Source organism: Rhinolophus sinicus, linkage group LG14 (assembly GCF_036562045.2).
Source record: "Rhinolophus sinicus isolate RSC01 linkage group LG14, ASM3656204v1, whole genome shotgun sequence".
NCBI lineage: Eukaryota > Metazoa > Chordata > Mammalia > Chiroptera > Rhinolophidae > Rhinolophus > Rhinolophus sinicus.
The window spans coordinates 19,003,848-19,030,779 of NC_133763.1; the positions used below are offsets into that span (position 1 = coordinate 19,003,848).

Sequence of the window (26,932 nt, forward strand, 5' to 3'; positions counted from 1 at the left end):
GATTGGGCCTCAGTCGTCTTAGGCTGGATATATAGTAGGTGATTAATGATGATCTAGTGAATTAAATTAAACACATAGCTGGTGATTTTATTGACTGGATAATCTCACTATTCGTTTTTTGTTTTTGATAACCCCCCTACACACACACACACACACACACACACACACACACACACACACAAATGAAATCTCACTTAAGCAATAGTATAAAGTAAATAGAATCAGGTAGATTCATCCTGGGAGAGATCTTTACGATCATCTGGCCAAAATGCTAATCTTACAGATAGATACTGAGTGACTTGCCCAAAGCTGTAATACTAGGGACCATCAGGGCTGGGTCCTGGGTCCTCCAAGTCCAAGCCAAGTATATTTTCCCCTCTATCACGTATTGAAATTTTTGAAATATCACTAGGAATTATATTGTTTAAAAATTTTTGAACTGTCACTAAAAATCATGTTGCTGAAACTTCTTGCCACTAGTAGTATCTTTTAATATCAAAGACTATGAAGATAAAATCCTATCTTTGTGTCTGTGCAATTTCAGAATGGTAGTAGTCTGCTGATAGAACTTAAAATATAACGGAATTTCAATGGCTACTATCATTTTCTGCTAATATAGTTCATATGAAAAAACACTTTAATATTATCTTTAGTAGTCCCATTAATTAAAACCTTGGTCAAATTTGACTTGTTTTGAAATATGTAGGCACTTCAATATTTTTATTTTGAAAACATAATGTGTCTTTGGACATGTTGTTGTTACTCTAGATTGCATGGAATAATAACACCCCCATTTTGCTAGAGCTTAAACATGGTTATTTTTGAGGGGAGTATTAACATTAAACACATACATAGAAGTTAGTTTTCAAACAGTAGCCGCCAGAAGAGATATAATCAAGATTAACTGAAACTCATATTCTATACACGATCGAGCTGGTTTGGTGATAAGATTTCCTAGACTACTGCATTTAGAAGCAGCAAATTATGAAAAGGGATGTTGGTTACTGGTGTCAGGCCTATAGCTGACAACAAAAATGTGACAACCTGCTAGGTATGTAGGATCCTGAAAAACTTTTAAAACTACCGTCTCCTAAGAACTTAAGAAGCATAAAGACTTATAGCCATTTATACAACACCAAGCACATATTTAGTAGCCCCTGAGAATATCATCTTTTTATGGCAGATTCTAGTAATTTATGTTCCAATAAGCATTCTGATTTATCAAGAAAAAACACCATGCTAAGTAAGCTTTTTAATACAGTGGTGATTACATACCATGTTTCCCCAAAAATAAGACCTAGCCGGAAAATCAGCTCTAATGCATCTTTTGGAGCAAAAATTAATATAAGACCTGGTCTTATATATATTATATTATATATATTATATTATATTATATTATATTATATTATATTATATTATAGCCGGTATTATATTATATTATACCCAGTATTATATTATATTGTATTAATATATGTTATATTACATTATATTATATATTACATTATATTACATTATATTACATTACATTACATTACATTACATTACATTACATTACATTACATTACATTACATTATATTATATTATATTATATTATATTATACTGGGTCTTATAGTAAAATAAAGCTGGGTCTTATATTAATTTTTGCTCCAAAAGACACATCAGAGCTGATTGTCCGGCTAGGTCTTATTTTTGGGGAAACACAGTAGTTCGTTTTAGAAGTATTTACAACCAAAACTGTCAAAATGCTTTAAAACATAGGTTCTTTCTGAGTTAATAGTGAAAGACAGCTATCCAGACATCTTATCTCTTAATATCAATTAGCATTTACTCAATGGTTCTCGTACATCAGATGCTGTGTTAACTAAGAGGTATGGGTCTTCCGCTCAAGAGGTTTGTAACTCTGTGGAAGAGACCCTAAGGGGTACAGAAGAGCAAGGCAGACAAAGGCCACTCCCCAGCAGTTTCCGGACAGCTGTTCATCTTTTTCCTTTTTTCATTGTTATTGCTTATTCGTTTCATTATCTATTGTGATCTAAAATATTCTCTTGATGAGAGCAAAAACTATAAACTCTTTTCTTTCATATGCACGATGTGGGATTCTCTCCGATTTTCCCACAACTTAGCTGGAAGATAGTAGTTCCATGAGTTCAAACATGCTTCATTTATTTATTTGTTTTTCAAGCCCAAGCTCTTGTGATCAACAGAATGGCCGTCATCACTTTACAGTGTGATGCTTTATTGCAAGGAGGATACCCCGTTTATTGAGTACAACACATTCCATATTATTCAATATTATTATTCCTGTTATATGGTTGAAGAAAGTAAGATGCAGAGAAGCTAATAAGTTGGGTTTGGTGTTTAGCAATAGTCTTTAAGCCAAGAAAATAAATCTTAGTGACCTTATGGACTGGTATTATGACAGTCAGAACTTCTCACCTGTGAAAATATAATAGGGTCCTTTATTTGGAATGTATTGGAAAGAGCCATGGACTGGATGAGGTCTGTGACTAAGTGGTGGTGGGACTTTGAGTAAATCCCTTAACTTCCTTGGGTGGATTTCTCCAACTATAAAATTAAAGGACTGACTAGATGAGACACTCAAGTATTTTTTAATCTGTTACTTGATTCTCAAATATTAAACACCAGAGTCACAGCGTCCCGTTAAAATGATTTATATTGGCAACATCTATTCAGGTAGTCTCATATGAAATATGAAGGATTCCCACCACACTGATAAGATTATGGATTATCACAGTATAGGTAAGGCATTAACTGTGTACTGAACAAGTTTCATAAATTATTCTCAAAATGGTATAAAATGCATTGGATACACAGAAGCTAATCTATGGGCTCAAAAGTTTTCTCAAAGGCCTTCCATTTCTCAGCCAGATGGGATCTCAAAGCACGTTTACCCAATATCATTAGGGTGAACTTCAAAAATGGCAGAGTGCAGTCTACACCACTGAGATTTTCATAATTTACACGTAATTGTCAGTGAAAAGAGTTTGAGCTCGTAATAGTAACCAGTTTCCCATCCTTTGGGAATGGTGTGCATGCTTTTCATAAATACTTTTCACCGTCCCCCTCTGACTACTAGAGTAGCCAAGGTCTTCATTCCAAACCCCACCGCGAGCTGGGCTTTGCTGTCAGGCCTCAGGCAGTGTCCTTCTGGGCAAGTGAGGCAACAGTCAAGGCCACTGCAAGCAGTCCTCATGCTTGCTGACCCTTCACACCTAACCCTGATGGCTCACCTATTTACTTCTACTTTGTGAGTCATTAGTCATCCTTTTTAAATCCCATGCTAGTGATCTGCTTCCACGTAGACTCTTAGCTGATGCCTTCACTCACCATGTGTTTACCATTTGCTGTATTTCAAGAAGCAGAAATAGTTTGGGGAAAAGCAAATCAATCACCACGCACACTGAAACACAACCTTACACAATTTGGAAACCCATATGGAAGTGATGCAATGTAAAGAAAAAAGCAATGACTGAGGAGTTGGATGCAACAGTGACTTTGCTGTTACTGGCCATGTGAAATTAGGGAAGATATATAACTTCTCTCATTTCTGCGTTTGTGAATGGGGTCTAGAAAGCCAACTCCATATAGTTGTGTGGATTAAAGGACTGTATGTAAAGCCAAAGCATAGTACCTGTGGTGTAGAGTCTTTTGTTGGATTTTTTTATATTGATCTGCCCCCTCCATTAGTGAGATCACTGTGGGTGACAATTGAAAATGGCTAAGTTTCAGGACTGGGAACATACCAATGAAATTCACTAAACTTGCTAAACTTAAGTTTAACTCTGATTCACTGTATGATTAGAGTTTGTAAGTCATAGTTAAAATATTCAGTCTAATTTAGTTAGAGAATCTAAATTGATATAATGATGGCTCATAAACACCTTCTCCATTTAATCTGGGATGCAACTTAAATTTCCTAATTAATAATGGTGAAGCTTCAGAGGGTGGATAAGTGACACATAGCTTCTGTAATGATCCCTTAGAAGATGTGAATTACTTTGTAACAGAAAATAACATGTTACATATCCATTCCATACAGAGTGACTAGATGATGATTTTGGTGATTTTTCTCCTTCCTCTTCTACAATGGAGCCATAGGGAATGTTGTAGCACTTATCACCTAATAAAATTTAATGGAAAGTTTGAGGAAAAGTTAAGAAAAAGATAGTATTAACCCAAGTGTGATGGTTGGAATTTTAATCATGATTTTGACTCTCTGAATATATTTGAAAGAAAATGAAAATAACAGACCAGTATATGGTAATTATTAAGAGCTGCCTGGGACAGAGTCACCTTGTTTTAAATAACTATTTCATTATTTGAGAAAACCAATCTATTTTTGTACTTTGGACATCTTCCAAATTATAGTTCCCATAGAGACCTTTCTCTCTGGTAGGATGATCACCTACTCAGTTAAGAAACTGTCTCAGATACATTTTTCTTCACTGGTAGAAAACCTATTATTGCCTGGCAAGATTTCAGAAGTGACCTTTCTTTGCTGACAACAGATGGCAGTGTTTTCAGGGACAATAGCTGTGTATTAGCTACCAAGGAATCTTACACTCCATTTCTCTCTGGAACCACCCGCCCTCCATCAGGAGCTATTACGCACAGGACCACTTTGACTTCACAGTGTTTTTTTTTGTTGTTGTTGTTGTTTTGTTTTTGTTTTTTGTTTTTTTAATTTATTTTTTAAGTTTATTGGGATGACAATTGTTAGTAAAATTACATAGATTTCAGGTGTACAATTCTGTATTACATCATCTATAAATCCCATTGTGTGTTCACCACCCAGAGTCAGTTCTCCTTCCATCACCATATATTTGATCCCCCTTACCCTCATCTCCCACCCCCCACCCCCCTTACTTCACAGTTTTTTAACAGACAGAAAAAAGAAAGAAAGAAATCTTCAGGATGAATCATTCCTGTTGCAAGACTTTAGATATATTTTCTGTTGTTACATTTGTTCAGAGAAATTAAAGTTAATAAATTTACTCTTTTCTTTTAATAAAAGGAAACTGCCTTTGTATAGAGGAATAATTAATGCCACCTAAACCATATCCTACAAATATGTCTTTAAAGTAGAGTGGATAATTATCAAAAGTATTATGAAGGATATGGTCACACTTTCAGATGAAACTTAAAGAGAAATTGTAAGACATTAGATGATGGAACTAGTCGATGCCTTTTCATGTGTTTGGCATTTTAGGGATTTTCAGGAACTATATCTTTAATACTCTGTCATATTAATTTAACACATATTTATGCATCTCAACTGTGGGCATGGCATGGAAGCCATGTAGAAACATTGACTCACAGCTGGGCCAAGAAAGTCGAGAGAGTTTACATAGGCAGAGAGGAAAAAGAAAGCAGGAAGGAACACACAAGTCTTATGAGGGAGGTGGAAGTCCTGGAATGACAAACAGTTCAGCTTGTCCCAGGTGAAATATAAGGAAAAAGGATTGGAAAATGGGGTGGTACCAAATTGTGAAGGTCCTTGAATGGGCCAGCAGCTTTTACATTAAGAGCAAAAATTGTGTGTCCTTTCCTATAAATGAAAATTTGAGCGGAAGCCCATAGTTTAGGAACGAAATAAGCCATTGCTCTTGAAAGCTAGTCCTTGAAGCGCCTTTGCAGAACTCTTAGCACTGTCTTGTGAGCTAAGGGTAAAAACTACCACTTAGAAATGACTCATAGGTAAGATATGCATTCATTCATTTATTCAATCACTTTACAAAGTGAGTGCCTACTATGTGCCATGCAGTTGTTTTGTAAGTGTATTTGTTTAATTTTGAAACTTGCAGAGAGAAATATGACACATTGCTGAGATACAGCCAAGGTTCATTAGAAGAATATTTTGCAAAGCAAGTCAACTTATAAGTATTAGATAACCAAATTGTAGGACATTAAATACACTGATTATTTAGTAAAATGATAATCTATAATGATTCCAGAGCAGAAAAACACATATTGTGCATACTCTCATTCTATTTTATGTAGTCAAACACACACACACACACACCATAAGAGTGTGTACATGCATCAGTTGATCTAAACAATTGTATGTATGTGAAAAGACAAGAGTAACCAAATTAAATTACAATCTTTTTTTACATAAAAACATTTTCTTAATATTTTTTCAATTGAGACACAAATGAAAATTTCATTTTTGGTTCGGCGATCATTTTTGTATTCTCTTCAACTTTCAACAGTAGTTCATGTCTGCTGTGTGAAAAGTAGAATGACTGTCCTATTTCTGTCTATTTCCATTATGCTACTGGTTCTCTGCTGCATTCTTTTCCCCTCTGTGCCTGGTGGGACATTAAAAGTTCTATAATTATTTTCAAAAGATCAGGGTTGTAGAGTTTTTTGTTCCACTTAGATGTTTGCTAATAACCTTGCTTTAGTGCTGAGACTAAAACAATCTTGTTTAACAATGCATGTTTAAAACATGATACCTTAAAGAATACTGTGGTTATTGATCTATTGTATATCCTTTTTCTAGATTATGTAATTATCTCACAGTTTTACAAACCATACTATAATGTTTAAATTTTGAGTATTAAAGAAAGCAAGTGAATTTTGAATGTTGGAGAAAGCAAGAAAGGCATTACCTATGACAAATAAGGGGGAAAACACAGAACTTTCTGGTCCACAGTTGCTGAGCTCACCCTGGGGAAACCACGGTAAGCCTCCATTCAGACTAGGTTCTGGACTCCCTTGGCAGGACTAAAGTCATTCAGGGCTACCTTTGAAGTGAAGAGTTGGGAAAAGCACCTGGAATATACGGATTTAGAATCCTTTTCATGACTCAGAACCCTTGGGAAATCTTGCAATAAGGTAGCTCATTGACCTTCCTTTAAACTGGCAGTTCCCAATTTATTAAACCTATTTAAGTGTAACCTACAATCGTACTGTGGAACCCACTTTAGGGAATGCTAGTCTAGAATTTTCCTGATTCTAAAATTAAACATGAGGTCCCTCTGAATCACTAAACCCAAAGGCCAGGGCACCAAGTAGGGGGACGGACAGGGGGAGCAATTCCTCAGCACTTTCCTAATTCCCTGATGCCAATCGCACACCCACTTTGGCCACAGGATAGTTCCTTTCTTACCTGGTCCCTTGTCCACAGAATGATCAAGCCTGCTTCCCTGAGAAGTTGCTGTGAAACTACCATAATATGCCATCAGATATAAAATAAAACTTAATTTCCTTCCATTTTTACCGTTTCAATGGTTGAAGATATTTTGTTGAACAGTGTGGCATTATGAATCCACTCAGTCTTTGCTTGACACTTATGGCCCTAAATTAAAATCAAAATTAGATTTTTCTTAAGATAAAAAAAAGACTTATGACAATAGGGAGTACAAAACAGTGCTTTGTATTTATCGTTTGCCATTGTGGTTGTTGGTACAGTGGAGAACATACACTCTCTCTTTCTCTTTTTGACTTGAACACATAAAGGTAAGCAGTTGAGAGAGAGGAAACCAACTGTTTTTCCATTCACCTTATTATTGAGCTGTGGTTTTAGAACTTCCGTTTTGTTATCAAAAGATCTGAGCTAAAGCTTCAGTTAAGCAGGGACAAAGAGTTAACATTTAAAAGTGTAGGAAAATAGCTCTAAACACCTGTTCTGAGATTGTAATGCAATATTCAGAATAATATTACCTGGTAAATTAGTTTAAAACTGGTGTGAAAGAAACATATCTTATTATATATATATATATATATATAGTGTATCGTGTACTTAATCTCAATGTTCTTATTTAGTCCTTTGACTTCCTTTTAAAGAACATGTTTCTTCTGAGATATCCAGCACCTAACAGGTGTCTAATAATGGAATGTCTATGGAAATTATCTCAAGTTGTCCTCAGCAAAGGACAAACGAGTCATTAACTACTAGTTTAAAACAGACCTCCAAGCTTTATAATTAACCAGCGAGATACACTTGTTAGTTACCCTGTCTCCCCTCGGGGGTGATGGGGTGCCTCAGGGAGCATTTTGAAAAATATCGGAGGGAGTGGAGAGTTAGTGAAAATCTCTGAGGCCTGATGCTATTTAAAGAAAGAGGAAGAAAAGGAAGGAAGGAAGGAAGGAAGGAAGGAAGGAAGGAAGGAAGGAAGGAAGGAAGGAAGGAAATCAAAGCACAATTTACATAGTCATGGCATCTTTCAAATTTCATGTAAACATGGACTATGAGAGATATTGGAGAAAGCTGAAGGCGTTAGTGAAAATTTCTCAGATGCATAATGCTACTTAAAGAAAAGAAGAAGGAAGGGAAGGGAGGAAGGAAGGAAGGAAGGAAGGAAGGAAGGAAGGAAGGAAGGAAGGAAGGAAGGAAGGAAGGAAGGAAGGAAGGAAGGAAAGAAGAGAAGAAGGAGGAGGACAGGAGGAAGAGAGGGAGGGATGGAGGGAGGGAGAAAGGGAGGTAGGGAGAAAAGGAGAGAAAGACAGAGAGGAAAAAGAAAATCAAGGCATGATTTCCGTAGGATTGGCCTCTCCAAATTTCATTTAAACACGGAATTCCTAAGCAACAAGACAACGCCAAGCGGCATATGTTTATTACAGCCGACTAAAGGTTTCCTTGCAGAATGTAATAATCCCAGCCCTGTAATTGCTTGGTGAAAGCTGGGCTACTGTCAGTAGCAGCCTGGTGGAGGCATCATGCCTCCCAGAGGTGAAATGTGGACTCTTCAAGGAGGAAGGACGCCTCCCATGCCAGTGGAAGTGTCTATGGCTGTGAACAGTAAAGAAGCAATACAGACATCTTCAGCCAAGAGTTATTAACCTTCATGCTAGACGAGGTGATAGATAATATTTGGATTGGGAGCATGAACCGAAAGCTCTGCCAGACTCACACTCTACAAAGCTATAAAAGTCATAAGTAGAGATATTTTATTGAAAACTCAGAATCTTAGACAAGTCAAGCAAATGGGTAGGAATCATACAGTAAAAAATAATTTATTCATATACACATAGCTTATTTTGTCACATAAGCTTAAATGGCCTTTTCCTCTGCAGCTAGTTTGGATTCAGTTGAATACAATAAATGTCTTCTGACAGTGCCTGCGTTTTGCTTTGTGATTGTAAGCAAATGCTGAAAGCTAACCAGTGCATTCCTGGTATAGAAACGTGATCTCTGTTGCTTGAGTTGATGTGATAAATAGCAGTTTTACATGTTAATATTTATTTAAAGATGCAATTGCGACTATTATGAGCATAAGTGCATATAGGACCATCTATTGACATTCATTTTTCAGTTGAGCCACAGTTATCATCAGTGGTCTTTCTGGAAATAGGCATTTGATACTTGAATATGTTTAATGCAGTGTATACTAAGTATGCTTTACTGTATTTATGAGTTGCAATTTTAAATGGGAAAAATTAAATTGATATCTTTAAAAAATGGATTGCTCTAGGTTAGGGGGAAAGTGAGTTATGTAAGTGAAGTTACTGCATAAAAAAATGGTTTATTTTGCCCTGGTTATTACAAAAAAAAACAAAACACAAAAACCCTGACTTTGTTATTTATAACCTGCAATAATTGAACCCGTGATGTTTGTCTTTGAATTCTTGTGTATACCCTGGCATCCAATAATTCTTTGCACATAGTAGGGACTTAAATATTGATTATGAGAAGCAATATATTTCAAGAAGAGGAGACCGATTTAGTGATTGAATTCCACTAAAAATTGAAGTCTTATAAATATGGATTTCTTTAAACTAATTTGTTATTTAGGTCATCAATATTAGTCTGAAAATGGGCTGTTAAGAGATTATCTTTTAAGAGCATAAAACTGAAAGCTGAAAAAAAAAAAAAGTTGTACCCAAGTATTTTCTGTATTATCTTTAATGCTAACATTTAAAGAATGGAAGCAATAGAACAATCTCAAATGACTAAACCATTAAAGCTTAGCTTCACCATGAAAAAATTTGCATGTCCTAGTACTTCTTTGAGCCACCTAACCACTGTATGTGTTACATTAAAAGAGTTGATTTTTTATTGTCTTCCTAGCTTTCATTTCACATTTTTGCAATCATTTTTATACTGTTTGTTTTTATTTCAGGGTTAGTCAGCTATTTATTTCATTAGTATTGAGCAAAGCAAACCAATAGATAAAGAACTGTCTTTTTTTATCTATGTCTTCTATAATCATTTCTTTTTTAAGTAATACATTTACATTTTATAATCGTAATCATGAAATTGCAAATGAAATCAGTTCTAGAAAGATTAATTCAGTCGTGCTCACAGCTGTGAAGATTGTGGAAATAAATATCATTTTGCAATAATGTATTCTTGACAAAGGGCATAACAAAAGAATGATTTCTATTCAGAGATAGTGGGTATATTTATTTTGCATGTTGGGGGAGGGGCATTCAGCTCTAGCTTTTCGACCCTGACCTAGTTTTGTAGCTGCTTATTATTCAGCTATATGTTTGAGAAATCTCTGTAATTTAATTTGGCATCCTCTTCTGCATGTCTGCACCTAGCAGTAGGGGCTCATGATATTAGCAGTGTCCTGTGCTGAATCGTATTTATTTTAAAATATCCTAATGCACTCATAACTCAGAAAGAAAGTGTTAATTGTTACCAGGGAACTGCCTGATTACAGGCTTGCTGTCCCGTCCAGGGCCCTGCCATAATTAGTAACCACTGTTGACATTTAGATTTAAATTGAATTTTCTTCTAATTAAACCCAGAGGGGGTTGATCCTCTCAGATGTACAGGTTAATAAAATTAGTCAGAAACTGTTAAACAGTAAGCTGAATTCTCCAAGAGAGCTGTCCCAACGTATTGTTAAGAATTCTGTAATTAATATTAAAGGCATTCATTAAACTTGAATTGTCTTTTTTGTGGTTGGACTTGCATATGGTTTTGTAGCAGTTATTTCTTTAATTAGACCTGTTTCCTTTGATAACTGCAGAATTACTAATTTCTCTGGTGTTTGTAAATTTAGACTTATAAACACCATTCCCCCATTCCATTCTGCTATGCATAATTCACACCACCATTATTCTAGGGGTACCCAATGAATAATAATCAATGCTAAAAATAAATACAGTAGTGGAATGAAATTTTGATACTCCAGATGACTCTTAACTGCTCTCAATTTGTCACTGTCCTTGCAATAAAGATGTTTAGGCTTTGAGCAGGTCATCAGCATTTCTCTCAGTATATTTTTCTATCTCCTCTTCACAAGTTTTAACAAAACAGTGGCTTGAATTTGGATTGCTTTGTCTGGTGATAGGAAGTGTTTCCAGTTCCAGCTACCATGTAGATACCACATATCAACATAGGCTTGATTCCTCCTCCCTTCCAGAGACTTGGGGAATTAAAAACAATCTCAACTCTCAGTATGAAAATAGATGACAGGAAATTTTCAAATGACCAGTGATGAAAGAGAAAATGAATTTGGCGATGTTACAAGGAGGCGTGCCATATTAACCTTTTGATAGCATCTAGATTTAAAGGAACTTTTGTGAAGCAAAGTTTTAGCTACTCTTATCATTTTTTTCTGAACTCATTTATTAATTTCTTATATACCCCACAGAATAATTACGTATTGTCAACTTCACCATTGTATAAAAGTCTTGTTTTCAATATACAATAATAGTTTTATACATTAATAATAAATAGCACTCTCTAAGTATGCTGAATAACTACAGTTTCTTTTCTAAAACAATGACAATTTCCTTCCTCTCTCTACCACCCCTATCATAAAACCATGTAGCTCACGGCACGACTCACTTTGGGATAATGGGTTTTAGAAAAAGATTCCTACAGGACTTGGCAAGGTGTTTTAATATTATACTAACTCTCAGAAGAGAGGCACAGTTATTTTATAAAATGCTTCTTAACTTTCTAATGAAAAGTAAACAGAAGGAAAAAACATGACTTCATTTTTCTTGCTCAATCTGCTTAACTAAATTGAATTAAATAAAAAAGTGTTTCTAGACACAGTTAAGTTCAGATGGGAAAAACTAAGGGCAGAATGTGCTCAGCACATGAATAGTTATGCCTCATGCAAGCCTATCTGAGAGTTAGAATTTAAGACTTACAGAATTTAAGATTATGGAATGATTTCTTGAACAAAATCTGAAACTTCCTAATTACGGCTTATGGCCGGAGTCCATTGTGTATTTGATAGTAGGCCCGTATGACAAAATCCAACACTGGCTATTGCTAACAGTTCTGTTAGACTCTAAACTCCAGGAAGGGAACATCGTCCTGCGAGCAGGGGGTATACAATCCACATAAAGAAGAGCAAGTCTATGGTATGGGATAATCTCACCTCATGGCCGGCCAGATATCGTAGAATTGAGAAAATATTGCTCTACCCACAGTTGCATGAAGGAATATGTAACCATGAGCTGTTAGTTGTAAGTTTCAAGCACCAACAGGAATAGGTTGCCGGCATATTACAAAGGCCTGTATGTCATGGTATTAACCACAAGTTTAATTTATTCATCACCAGAGTATTTCCTGACTCAGTTTATTTTAGGGTATGTTTTAACCTGTGGGAACAGATGTGGGTACAGCAGGAGCACGCTGCCTGGGAAAGAGAGGTCTCTGCTGGTTTCTGCCTGCCAGCTGAGCGCACGGACTAGTCATTTCACTCTCTGTGTCTCCATTTCCTTCTGTATGATGCTGAGAGACAGTAAGCTCCCTTACGTCCCTATGATTCAATCGTTTTTGAGTTCAAATAGAAAGTGAGGTATTTGCAAAAAGATAATTCTTTAAAAAATGGGCTTTGACCATGATTGCTATTTTATTAATGAAAGATAAAATTAATATGAATTAATTTTCTAATTTTATTCCATTAGTCATACTTCCAGGACTCTTTTCCAGAATGAAAACAATATCCTGATTCTGGCTTTAGATGGGATATTAATTAGTTTTCCAAGAAAAAATGTTATTCCGTGGGAGGTCTGTGCTTTGAGTTGGAAGCTTCTTGTCAGCCCAGGTCAAGTTCTCATGGGTGCCTGTCCGTTTGTGGGGGGGTGAAGGACAACATCTCTTAAATCACGTACCTTAAATATCCCACTACCTTGGGCCTCCCTTGCCCAGTTCCTTCTCCCTAATGCCCCCTTCCAATATTTCCAGTATGCCCCAAATTTATTGCTGAAATGCTCATTCCATCAGTTACCCCCATCCCTTCCCCAAACATAGGATCCAACTCTGGTTCTAAACTACTAATAATCAAAGGTTCACCCATTGTCGTTAATCCAAATGTCAGATTGGTTATTGGTTTAATTCACCATTAAATTCCTAATCTTTAGAGTAGGATTGTAGGTCATTTATGCATTTATCCTGTAGCTACACTAAAGAAACAAAAGGCTGATTGCATTTTGTTGAGAAGAGGCCAGGGTCACAGGGAGGAGGAAGGTCCAGTGACACCAAGGTGGCTTTGCTTGATTCAGGAATGATTCAAACTTTTTATAATTAGGCCACATTGGAATTGAGTTCCTTCCCCCTTAAATTTGTGTGTCAAACCTCACCTTGACATTTAATGAATTCCTCTTGTAGCTTTTTTGTCTCCACCATATGCAGAGAATGTGTTTCTTTAAGGAGCAGTATTGGGTTACATGTTGAATCTCTGTTTACAAGAGAAAGCAGGTACTGTAGGACCCAGAGCAGAGGTGGCAGGAGAGAAGGTAAGGTGTTTGAGTTATTATGTGCCAGGCAACAGGATAAGAGCTTTCACATGTAATCTCACATAATCTTCAAGTAAACCCAAAAGAGAGGTGGCATCATCATCGTCGTCCTCGTCGTAGCAATTAGGAAATTGATAAGAGATGAGGGGAGAGTTTAAATACCTTGATCAAAGTTTCAGAAAATGAGTGAAAGGGGTATTTACCCTGCAGCCCAAAGTTAGCCTAGTTTGAAAGAAAAATGTGATGAACAAATACAGAGATTTCAGGACACTTGAAAAAGATTTTACTGAGTTTTGCCAATGGAGACTGCCACATCTAGAAAGCTTAAGCTCTAAAAAAACAAAAAGCAAAATAACAACAACAAAAAAACATAAACAAAAATCCTTCTTTCTCCCTTCCTTAGAGCTTTTCAGTTAGAGAGAGAGCTCATGCCTGGGGTGGTAGTTCCTGCTGGGTGACTCAAAGTTGTTTTCAGCAGACTTTCCTGGTTGAGGCTGCTTCTTGGGGAGTAGGGATTCCACAGGAAAAGCTGCTCATTGTGCTGAGGAGATAGAATAGAAATAAATAGGATTTCCTCCAAGAGAAAGAGTTTTTGATGGATTGAAATCACATTGGTGGCAGGCTAATCCTTGGTCTCTTTGTTATATTGGCTTTTGTTAAATAATGTCCACTTACTACCTGCATCTTTATGTTCTTTAGATAAATTATGTGTAATTGTCCATCCTGACATGTTCCATGAGCCAAGTGAAAAGAGATCTAAAATACAATATATCTGAAATTAGCTTCATGGTTTTCCATGAGTGCTTTCTTTATCCAGGCAACTTCTTTTCCTAGAGGTGCTGGCTTTATTTCATTTCAGAAAGCAGTAATGAGAACACCCTTTCTTACTATAACGACTGTTAAGATTATGATTCAGTTATGCAAATGGGCACACATTCCAGCCACCTGGACTTTACCAGGAGTCCAACGGAGATGACATGCACAATGATCCTTAGTCAAAACCCCTAATGATCCTTTCACTTAACTCCCATTTGTTTTTTAATAGGCGTTGTAACAGCGGATGGGGATGATAGCATAGGCTCATGATAAAGCATTGTTAAATACATTATTATGGTTGATCTTTACAGTAACGCTATGTGGTCGGCATTATTATCCCAGTTGTGTTGAAGAGGGCGGTGAGGACCCAGAGTCAGAAAAGTCAAATGGGTTTCATAGTCTCACACACTTGTCAGCTGGGATCACAGTCCTATCAAAACTCATTGCACTGTAGTGGAATCCAGTGTGACTATGGTGGGTTATTGTAAATAAAACCTTGGCAAATTTTGCATTTCAATTTTGGTTGACCTCTTCATTCTTAAAATTATATGCAATATTTTAATATCATCTTGTCAACAGCTCGTACTTCAACTGCCTTTTCCAATTTTTAAATTCTTCCTTGACAGTCTCTTTATAAAATGTAATAATAATGGTCATGATAATTGCTAACGTTCGTGATGTGCTTTTTATGTATAAGGCAACTTACTAAGTATTGTATTTGTACTATGACATTTAATATTTGCAATAATATTTTGATTAATTACCATCTTATCTATGAGAAAACTTAGGCTTTCAGATTTTAAGTAACGAGCCCAAGTTTTCATGATTACTTAAGTGGAAGAACTCAAAAGTAAACCCAGGCCAAGCTCTAGAGCCAATACTCATAAATTCTACAGGATTTTGTAACTTAGCGATAAACTTAGAGATCGTTTTTAAAGTCAAGAGTATAATTTTGATGGAAGTTCTGTACCTCCCCAATCTTCCAATTCAAACAAAACTCCAAATTTAAAGGAAACTTCCAATTCTTCTTCCATGTTTATTCCAAACTGGATTACAAATCACTGACAGCTGGTTGGATGTTCTAATAATATTTCATTTGCATATTTCTTGTTTATTTCACATCTCACCTTGCTATTGCAATGTTGCAGGTGAGATTAAATGGCAGCAGAAGCTACAGCACTAGGAGTTGCTCACTTTTTATTTGATGACTCTGAAATAGTGACCCAAGCTTGTGGTGGAAAAGAGAGGGGTCTAAAAGAAAATCTTCTACCTTATGGAGGAGTGAAGAAAAAGAAACAAGTAGAGTGTGGAAGAGAGAAAGGGATGGAAAAGAAAAGAGATCGGAGAACCAGGAGAATACAAGATGGGACACGAGAATGGATGTTCCTGGGGGGTTGTACTCATTAAGAAAGAAAGAATAAGGAAAAGAAGGAAGGAAAGAATGAATGAAGAAAGGAAGGAGGAAGAGAAGGAGGAAGGAAGAAAGGAAAGAACTAAAGAACAGAGGAAGAGAGAGGGAGGGAGGGAACAAGGAGGGGGAGAAAGGAAGGAAGGAAAGAGAGAAGAGAGGAAGGAAGGAAGGGAGAAAGAAAGAGGAAGGGAGGGAGGGAGAAAGGGTTAAATGGAGGGAGGGAAGAAAAACAAAACAAAATTTAAGCCAAAAGAAAGAACTGGAGTGTATTATCCCCTGAAATCTTCCTGATTCCATTCCTCCCTTTGTGCTCCCTAACAAAAAGCATTGTTTATAGCTTTAAACCAAGTTAACTGAATATTTGTAATGTATCAAATTCTGTTAAGATATTAACTTATTGATGGCCACATTTGAGGCCATTCTTATAGTTTGACAGGGTGATTTGTCCATGAGTTTTCCAGGGGAAAATGTCACCCAACAGCCACCATGAGAAATTTTCCTGCCTTGAGGAGGCCATCACACTGAGAGACTTCTCTTTGAATGTTTTGTTCCCATTGAACTCTGCAGGACTTATGACTGATCACTAAATCTCATGTGATTTCTAGCGCAATGACTCTTGGTCAGCAGAAATGTGTTTGTGTATAGAAGGACCTGCCTTCAGATGAAGGAGAGGTAACCTTGACGTGGTCTGCCATGGGGGCCACTCTGCTTTCAAGGCTCAGGGAAGGCTTAGCAGGTAATAACAAATGGGCAGCCCCACAGCCTCTCTGATGGGGCATGGTTTGAGTGAGCACAGATTTTTTTTTTTCCCTTATTAAAAGGTAGGTACATTCAGTGGAACTCCCACTGTTTCTTATTTATCCATTAATAATCTTGTCACACAAGCAGAAATTTACACCTGTACGGTTTCAAGATATTTCATTCTACCAATAAATTAGCCTCAAAATATGGGTAATTAAGATAACTTGTAAATCTGGATATAGCATAATCCTCTCATTCAAACAAATGCACAAATAATTTAACCAGTCTTTTACCAATTGACCTGAGAAAATGAAAACCACTCCAATTAAAGCTGTTTTCATTTGGCAAAAGACACTGAGAAGAGTAAGAAGAAATAATTTAATCTATAAAAATGAAAAAAAAAGTGTAATATGCTTTCTTTATTTTGAATGTCCAAAGAATCATGAATTCAAATTTAAGTTCACTGGAAGTGAAGCAGGTAAAATATAAGCATGGAAAAAGTCATGCCAAATTTAAAGTAACTAGGGTCTTCTTAAAAAAGAAATCTTTTCCTCACAGGATATCCGTGCTATAATGGAGAACGTTCCAATTTCTTAGACAAACTTCCCAAGAGGCTATTATCCCATATGTCAGCATTGTTATTACCCATATAGTTTAATATCTTTTGATAATATTTAAATAACATCAGTATATGATGCAATTTCATGGACAGAATGATTAATCAAGTTTGCCAAAAAATTTTTATTTATTATCTATTTTTTTATATTTGCACAGTATTCCAGAAAGAATTGGAGGAGATTCCATTGTTTATGCATCAATAGATTTCCTTCCTTCTGAAACTGTGTTTTAGTAGTAAATAAGTTACATTAATCAGATATCATTATTGAAATCGAGTTCATTGATTTCTATCCCCAACTGAACATTTCAGATCCCTGAAACATAGGTCCTTAGTTTATACACTTTCGGGTGTTCTGTTCTTAAGCTCTAGTAACCAGCATACAGCTGCCATGTGCTACATAAAAAGTTAGACATACTGCCTTCTCCTGAAAAGTTCATACACTGCTGTTTATTTGTACTACTTCTCTTTTTCTCTAGCAATTTTAGACACATTTCCAGTAGGTTAAATTAATTTTTCAAGAAAGAACTTCATTGAACTGTATCAAATGACAGCATATAATAAAAAAGGTTGAATAATTGAAAAAAAGATTAGGACAACTCCATACTTTCCAGCAGAGCAGTGGTGATTACAGCTCTGAGAACACTTGGGAAGTAGTGGTTTGTTCTGTGGGCACCGGGAGAATGCATGGGGCTGGCAAACGCACGACTGTCAGGCACAGGGTGGTTTTCTAAGGGCCTTTTCGCTTTTCTGAACCTTCTAGTCCAGGAGGTTGCGGCCCAGTTCCAATATAATTCAGTCCATCAGCAAATGTGTATTCAGCATTATGCCTAATGAAAGTGAACAAAAAGAAATCTGTGCATTCTGGATTTACTAGTAAGGAGACTTCATGGAGGAACTGGCACTTAAGCTTTGGAAGACCCAGCTAAAATACCTGCAATTATATGGAGTTTTCTTTTCTCCAAGAGTTATTTTTTTTTTTTATCTGGAGTTCTATACACAAAAGGATCATGTTCATTCTAAATTTTAGTTAATTTATTACAATTAATTATTTAAAATTAGTGTCTCAAGAAGTACGTAAAAGCCAGTGGAGTACCTGTGGCTTAAGTTAAATATTATGTTTAAAGAAGGTTGCTGGTATTAAGTCAATATTTAATGAATGTTACTAGAGGGTGACATACACATTAAGTCCTTTGGGAGAAATATAAAGAATAGGAAAGAAGTGACACCTGTACTTGATAAGTTTGCGATCTAGCAGTCCTTTACAATGGGGATCAAATTACAGGACTCAGATTAAAAAGATATGAGCATATACCTAATTACACCTTTTTCTCTTCCTCACCTCTCCTTTCCTTCAAAACGTCCATCACAATAACAAAGCAATTACTTTTCCAACGGAGGACGTACATCCATCAGGGCAGAGGATTGCAGGATTGCTTTATTAACAAAAGCCAGTATAGGACCTAGTGAGTTGTGTGAAACAACGTCCGATTTTTCTGAAACTATTTCTTTTCTTCTTTCTCAGGAATCTCGTAGTGTATATTCCCACATATGTGTGTAAAGCCTAGCAGCTTAGGAGTTATATGTGAAATGTTTTCTTTCATTAAATAAAAGCAGCCCAGACACCATCTAAAACATGAATGCTCAGAGACTGTTTGATTCCTGACAAATGAAAGTGGAATGCATTGCCTGCTTATTAGAACATTAGAAGGTCTGGAATCCATGCAAAATGTCTCTTAAGCAACAGCATATGACAGGGAGTGCTTTAGACAATAACTGTATGTACATTTGGCAAACTGAGGCATGGAGGGCAGCCAAAGGCTGTGCCTATAATGGTCTGACAAGCACACACCCTGGGGTGTGCTGCTTTCCTAATAAAAAGATTTGTGAAAGAAAATGCATCAGAACTGCTAAACTAATAGCTTTAAATCCACCCAGGACAGCAGTTTCCTTTCAACATTAGCCAAGGGGCTGGTGGATACCACGAGATTGGGCTTTGAGCTTCACTGCAGTACTGTGGAGAGAAATAAAAGACACTGTGTTTCAATTCCAGGAAGGTTGTCAGTGACCAATCTCTGTCATTCTAGAAACCAGCTTGATTAGCAGGTCTTTCCTCATTATTTTACGCTCATTATTTTAAAAATTCATTGAAATTTGGTGATGTATAACTGTTTTGCAGCAAATTCTACTGTAAAACTATTTAGCTATATTTTACTGTGATAATTCTTATTTTTCCAGTTTGTTAATGTTATTATTTAAGAAGTACAAAAATGTGATAAAATCCTAATTAACTTGTATAGGACCCCATTTGCCAGCAATTGTTATGAATTTATAGAAAGTATTATCTTCCTTTTAGCTCTATTCAATATGTTTAAACACATGGTACTTAGGTTGTAATACTTACTGTAATCATTTTCATTATAGAATTTTTAATAACCACTTACGCTATTTTCATGTTAAGATTACACAAAGTGCATTTCTAAAAGTATTTAAATATTAGCATTATTTAACAACTAAAATCAAAATATAATCACACATATTCCAGGTGTAGGCTACTATGTTGGTTTTCTTTCAATGCTGGAATAAGTGAACAAACATTGCTATTTAATATATCCACAAAAAGTGTTCTGTTTTATTATACCAACATTGACTGTAATAAAAAAAAAACCTAGCATTAATAATAATAGTTTTTACTATTTACTCTGTTGTCTAGCCTATATTTCAAGCACTGTATTAGGTATTTACATTGTCTCACTTAATCTTTAAAACTGCCCCTAAAAGATAGGAATCTATATCCCATTTTTTTTCAGGTGAATTACCTGATTCCCATAGAGGTTAAATAATTTGCTTGAATTTTCATAGTTAATAAGTGGTGGAACTAGGAATCTTATACAAAGACCATGCACTTTCCGGTCTTATTTTAAGCCTAATAAAAATTTCTTTTTTCCATTGAATTATAGGTCTTTATTATAATGCATACAAGTGTTAATGACTCTATTTTATTTAAAATATGTTTCATGTATGGATTAGTCCCATATGTTAGCCCTTAGAATGATGACTAGAAGCTTGACATACTTAACCAACCCCCGAAATTGAGATAGTGTGTTGTGGATATTACTAAAAGTCACCTCAATGGGGAAAAAGATAAAGCTATAGAAAATTGCAATTGACTGGAATCAAACTACACTAGTTGCTTACAATTGATTGTGTGTTATTCAACCACAAAGATAAATTAGAACACAGACTACTGCAATAGAAAAGTGGTTTAGATGTCACAGAGACAGTATGACTATTTTTATCTCTCAGTTATAAACCATAGCTTACAGTGGCTGAAATGACATTGAACTGTTTTTCTCTTTGATGATTTACAGCCTGTATAGTGCATTTGTAAGAGCAGATGTCACATTTTATGTATTTGAAAGTGTCAACTCTGCTGACTTATGTCTGAAGATTCTGTTCTTGAATCAATAGAATGTAGTGATTTCCATTTCTTAAAAGTGATTTCCCCAACATCATAAAAAACACATAGTGACGATTGGTCATTATAATGCTGCAGTTAAACTCTTATTTTTGGTCTTGTATTTTACATACATCATACTGTTGATCATTATTTTGTGAAATCTGATTTGAATGAACAAGGAAGCTTCTAGTGAGCCAACGATGTTTGTGCTTAAACAAATTAAAAAATGTTTGCATTTCATCCCAGACATGGCTGTCCAAAGTCTAAGATGGATTGAGCAAAGGAAAATGCATCAGGGTTTTCATAATAAAAAATTATTCCCGGAAAGTCCACATATCCTTTATTCATCCCATATTTCAAATTGATTTTCATTTTACCATTTAGGGTGCAGTTACTGGTAGTCCCATCTTTTAAAAAGTCAAATTTGCATTTAAATAGAAACTGTTTCAATCATTTAACATCCGAAAACCCGAACATTTTATTCATTCATTTTTTTAATCTTTTTTCTGCCTTTCACTGTTGAAAAAAATCTTGTGTTGTACTTTTCCATAATGGTCATGAATTCTGAACTAACGACTGTAAGCGCCCTCTTCCTCTTGCCACTCATTAAATCCCATTGCTAATAGATCTTTGGACATAGTTCAGGCTCAGGTAAGAAGAGAGTAAAAGTAGGATATAAAAAACTTCATAGCTGACAAGTCATGGTAGCACAATATTTTCTTCAATTAGATCTGGAAAAAAAACACATTACAATGAATATAACTTATAGATAAATATAGTGACCAAATAGAAAAAAAGGCATTGAAAATAATAACCATGCAAATTGTTATTTTTTTTAAATATTGAAATCATAGAATAATTTTTTGTTACCTAGTAACTCATAGTAACTAATAGTGTAATGTAACTACAGAGGGTGCCAAAAAAATGTATACACATTTTAAGAAATGAAAAAACTATTACAATTGTAAACTCAATATATACCAATAATGAAAGATGAATATAAGTCATGTGTATACATTTTTTTGGCACCCCGGTATTTTCATGAAAAAGTGTAAATGTGTAAAAATATTTTGAAGGTTAGTTTGATTTTTATTTAAAATGTATCAGAGCCATTAATTCTTTAGAGAAGATGAAAGCACAGGTCAGTTTTATGAAAATGTAATTAGCTCAGAAGCCTCAAATTAAAAATTCGAAAACACAATAAAACACAGGCTTACATGTGAGGAAATGGAAACTTTCTTGTCAGCATTTGTAGACATCTATGTAATTCTCCCCATTCATTTGAGACACCATTTCCAACAATTTAAGAACATCAAGAAATGGCTTTAGTTGACTTTAACTTATAGTGCATTCATTCTGCCACAAAACAACTTAATGTTCATGACTGATGCATTCCTGGTAAGAAAGACTATTTCATAATATTTATCTTACTGCTTATTTACTGTCTTTTTACTTATAAAACAAAAGAAAAGCACTATAATTTTCATTCAACTGGTAATATGTACATATTAAATGGTTAGAAGATATTTTAAAATATTGACAGTTCATTTTATTATATGCCTGCATTCTTAAATAAAATATTTTAGTATTTTAAATTGTACCATTGTCAAGGTCCTTGATAATGGAGAGATATTTTCACTGATAAAGGGAAAGTTGTCATAAGTAACTATTCATAAGACAGTAATTCCACTATGAGCATTTTATGACTTATTTTTCCTGGTCTCTTTTGATTAGGGGTGTGTGTGTGTGTGTGTGTGTGTGTGTGTGTGTCTATGTGTCTGTGTGTTTGCAACTAACAGTACAACATATACCATTTTGTCATCTGATTGACCTTACAACTATTTCAAAAAAAAGCAGACCAAAGTTACTGAAAAGAATAGTACTTTTTAATCTTTTGTTTTGTTTTGTTTTGTTCTATTAACAGATGCCTGTCTCTGGAGGTCCATATTTTTATCTTCAGACTCAGGTCTGTCATTAAAACTCACAACTGCAGTTTGTTTGCATCCTTGTATGATCACATAACTGAGTAAGGCACAAAATACCTTGTTCTCAATTTTGCTCACTCCTGTCAATTCAAGTCCCATCGTAACTGACGAGTGATAGCAGTGAGTTGCTAGAGTCACTTTTCCCATCATTAGATGTTTGCTGGTTTCTGCATGCAGTTTTTTAGGGTCGGGGTGGGAGGTATGTGTTAGGAGAAGCGAGAGAAACTGAACCACAAATATCTAGCATTACTTAAATCAAGAAAACTATTAGTATAGAATTAGGACAGGGAAGACAAACAACTGTCAGGTGGTTCTTGCTATTTCTTTGATGTATGAGCAGCACAGTCTACATCTGAAAGGTTGTAATCTTGAAACTCAGTCTGAACTTAGGGAACCTGGGAGAGTCCTTTATGCCACATGGGAGGTGAATAATTGAGACAGATAAAGCATCATCTTAGTTCTCGCAGATGTTTAGCCAACTCATTTCTTGGAGACTGTTACAGAGATTGCTATTGTGTCAGACTATAATAATTACCAATTGTACTAAGCTTGCTGTCATAATTCTATTACAAGCCCATATTCTCTTTCTAGGTTAGAGAGTCTAGATAGATTAGTGGGAAAAGAGAGAGAAAGACACACCCAAATGAGATAAGAAAGCATTTTTAAATTTCATAATTGAATTGCCTGGTTTAAATTTAATTTCTTGAATTATTTCAGTGTTTACCTCTGTGTGCCAAATTTTTACTATGAGAGTTGTGATATGTGACAAAAAGAAAATTTCCTTTGCAGTGGAGTTTTCATCTCTTTAATGTGTTTAAGTGTGTGTTTCTGATTACTGATATAATTTTGGTATACAAATGTCAAAACGTTACAAAAAGTTCTCTCTCTCACTTTCTATATATTGCTATACTAAAAGGGTCAAGGCAACACTGATCTAGAGCAAGTTATCTACTAAGTAATGATGCTGAGTAATTTCAATTAAGTGAATTATACAGACCTCTAGAGGAATTGAAAGATTCTCCAGCTGAACTGAGTACTGCAGGTCCTCAAATAACATTGTTTTAGTTCAACGTTGTTTTGTTATAATGTCAACGAGGGAAAAACAATCTATTTCTGGCGGGACCACTGTCTGTGTGGAGTTCGCACGTTCTCCCCATGTCTGTGTGGCTTTTCTCTGGGTCCTCCCATTTCCTCTCACATCCCAAAGATGTGCAGGTGAGGTGAATGGGGTGTCTACATCATCCCAGTCTGAGTGAGTGTGGGTGGGTATGAGGCCCTGAGTTGGAACGGCGTCCTGTCCAGGGTGGGTCCCGCCTGGCACCCTGAGCTGCCCAGAGAAGTTCTGGCCACTATCACCCTGAACTAGAATAATCGGGGGAGAAAATAATGATGCTACTTGTTTTGGTTCATCTTTCTTAAATGTAGGTATAACTCACATTTATTTCAGTGTTTAATATTAAAAGTATTTTTGGTTTTTATTTAGAAGTTTGGCGATGTTTTTGTGATTAGAAATATGCTGTAGGAACTTAAGTCGTGTTTCTGTCAGTTGGCCTATGGTAACACTGGTTTCATTATATATCGTTTTGCTTCAAGTCAAAGTTTCCAAGAACCTGTTGATGACGTTAAGTGAGGACTTGCCATATGTCTAAACAAGAAATTCCGTTATTACAGGTTGATCTAAAAGGTACTTAGAATGTAAAACTTTGGCTCAGTTATAAATCCAGTGGATAAGACAATATCTAATTGCATTTTCTATAGCATTCAGCTCATTTTTCCCAATGAACTTTAAATAATATTCATGTAGCCTCTAGCTCCTCCTTTGTACACGCTGGGTATTCCCATAGTGTCTTCACTATAATTACTTTATTATTTCTACAGTGTATCACCATAGACGCAATTTTCCTTTCTTATCACTTTCTCTTTAATATCACTTCTCCCTTGCTGCCAATCAATTTGATTTAGCTTTATTTTATAACCCCCTCAGCTATTATCTGTAAGAACTGAATATACACATCCATTCTTTTCATTTCCTCCAAAGGATTTCCTACTCTTTTACCCTCTCTATCTTTTTAGATCAAATTCTTCCTCCTGTAAAGACATGACATATTTTTAAAGGGTACTCAATTGTGTGTGTGTGTGTGTGTGTGTGTGTATGCTATATATTTTAACTAAGTGTCCAGATTCCCAATTTCCCTTGGTCTTCCTGTCTTGATTTTCAGGCTTGCAGAATTACAAAGAAAAATACTTTTACATTATTTTAAGTTTTAAATCTGACTTTAAAAACCAAATCCAGCCCATCTTGTGTCTACTATGCAAGTTCCTATGTTGATCATACAAAATGGCTTGGCTGTCTCTTCTTTCACTCATGAAGTGAGAGAAACTCATTCAAGTTAATAAATCTAATTTTCGCTAGAAATCCCCCAGAGTCACATTGTGAGTCTGACTTGATAGCTCCCCGTACCTCTTTCTAAAAGAAAAAAGATATCACCACACCATTACCTCTCTGGTGCTCTCGCCTCCAGTGATGTGCTCTGCCTTTCTGTCCATGTCTTTCTCACACATGGACAAGGAGAGCCCTGCTGCAGACACTCATGAATCTCTCTCCTTCAGATGTGTCCTCTGTACTAGCAGTCTCATCTCGAAGTGATCAATTCTCAGCGTATTGATTTTATATTTTATATCAAGATATGTCCTAGGTAGTCACCAACCCTGCGATTCTACATCTTTGTTTCTTTCCCCTTCAGGGTCTACAGTATTTCCACAATAGTCTTGACAACAATTTCAATTCCTAACTTTTAGTTTCCAGAAACTTGGTCAACATTACTTCTTAGTTTCTTTTCTTTTCTCTTTTGACTTGCCATACCACGCAGGGACTTAACTTCCTTTTTCTAGCCGTAATGCTATAATTTCTTATCACTTCCTGAAATTATATAATGATGTTCCCATAATTGAACATTCAACTTTTATTTGTTTTAGGACTTCTTTATCAGATTCATTTTTAATGAAGTAGCCACTGTCTTGTCTTTAAATCAGTTATTTTCAGTCATGTCACTAATCTCAAAAGCAAAAATATTTTGTTCTCCGTTTATGCTAGCCTGGTTATCAATGAGAGTTGCAGAAATTCTCCACAACAATATGAATTTAGCTTCTTTTCAGTTATTGGAAAGGCTCAGCTGCTCATGGAAACTCATGTCACCAAAACAAATGTTTTAATTTTAAAGCAAACATTTTTATTATAAACATGATGCCAAAGAAAACATTTGGTAGCAAAAGGAAGCAACAGATTGAACTGAATTAATAAAATAAATTAGTAACTGATGATTTTGGAGTGTTCTCTGTTGGAAACATTCAGAGGATTTAGAAAATTCACCTAATTTCTTGTACTCAGGCTGTTTGAGATCAAGGTCAACCTTTGGACTTCCATATTCAAAATAGGAAAACTTTCTGAATTGATTATTCAGTTAACTAAATCTTTACAAAAGCAGTGAACTTTGATTATATGTTCCTAATTATTGTTTGGGGACCAGATATACCTTTTAGGATGCTACTTATTAATAACTAAAACATTTTTCAAATCTTACCATATATTTTTATTGAGTCAATGGTAATCCTCTTATATTAAATTATTTTGTATATGTTCACCATTGATTATCTGACATTAACATGACCATGATATTGTATCTGATAGTATAGTCTGAGCATTTATGTAATATGAATGGCCTAAGAATAAGCAATTTCCAAATTTGTAATTCCATTCTAAATTATACACACACACACACACACACACAATGTAAACTTTATTCAAGGTCAAAAGTAAGAAATTATTACTAAAATTTTGATGATCTAATGTTGGCTATGACTCTGGACTTTTATTTTTAAGATACTCCACATGCTCAGTTTGATCTTGTCAAAAAATGATCTGCAAACACAGCACTTAAGTGGAACACAGCAATAACTAACTAACTCATTGACTCAGATGTCTTTCTGCACTTGGCAGGCTGATGAATGTAGTTGTTCCGGTTGGATGGGATGGGAATCTGTGACTCTGAAGCTTTAAGGCCTGTCTTCCAAAGTGAAAGACTCATCAACCTCCTCAACAACCTCCTCGTTCCCAAACAGAAATGCACTTAAATTGGGTCCAAAGGTTGTTCAACCTGAACTGTTGGTTCATGTCTTACTCCACGGGTCTCCAGCCTGGCTTTAGTCTTGCTTCTTTCTTCTAAG

General features: G+C 35.5%; 1 protein-coding gene across 3 annotated transcripts in view; it reads left to right on the top strand.

Annotated features, from left to right (window-relative positions):
- Positions 1-26,932, top strand: part of TOX (thymocyte selection associated high mobility group box) — a 290,964-nt gene that overhangs the window by 85,927 nt on the left and 178,105 nt on the right. The window contains exon 2 of one of the 3 annotated variants that reach the window (XM_074318657.1): positions 22,648-22,689. The exons of the other annotated variants lie outside the window; for them this stretch is intronic. Within the exon in view, the coding sequence (XP_074174758.1) occupies positions 22,648-22,689 (42 nt within the window). The remainder of the gene's footprint in view (positions 1-22,647; positions 22,690-26,932) is intronic. 3 annotated transcript variants of the gene reach the window in all.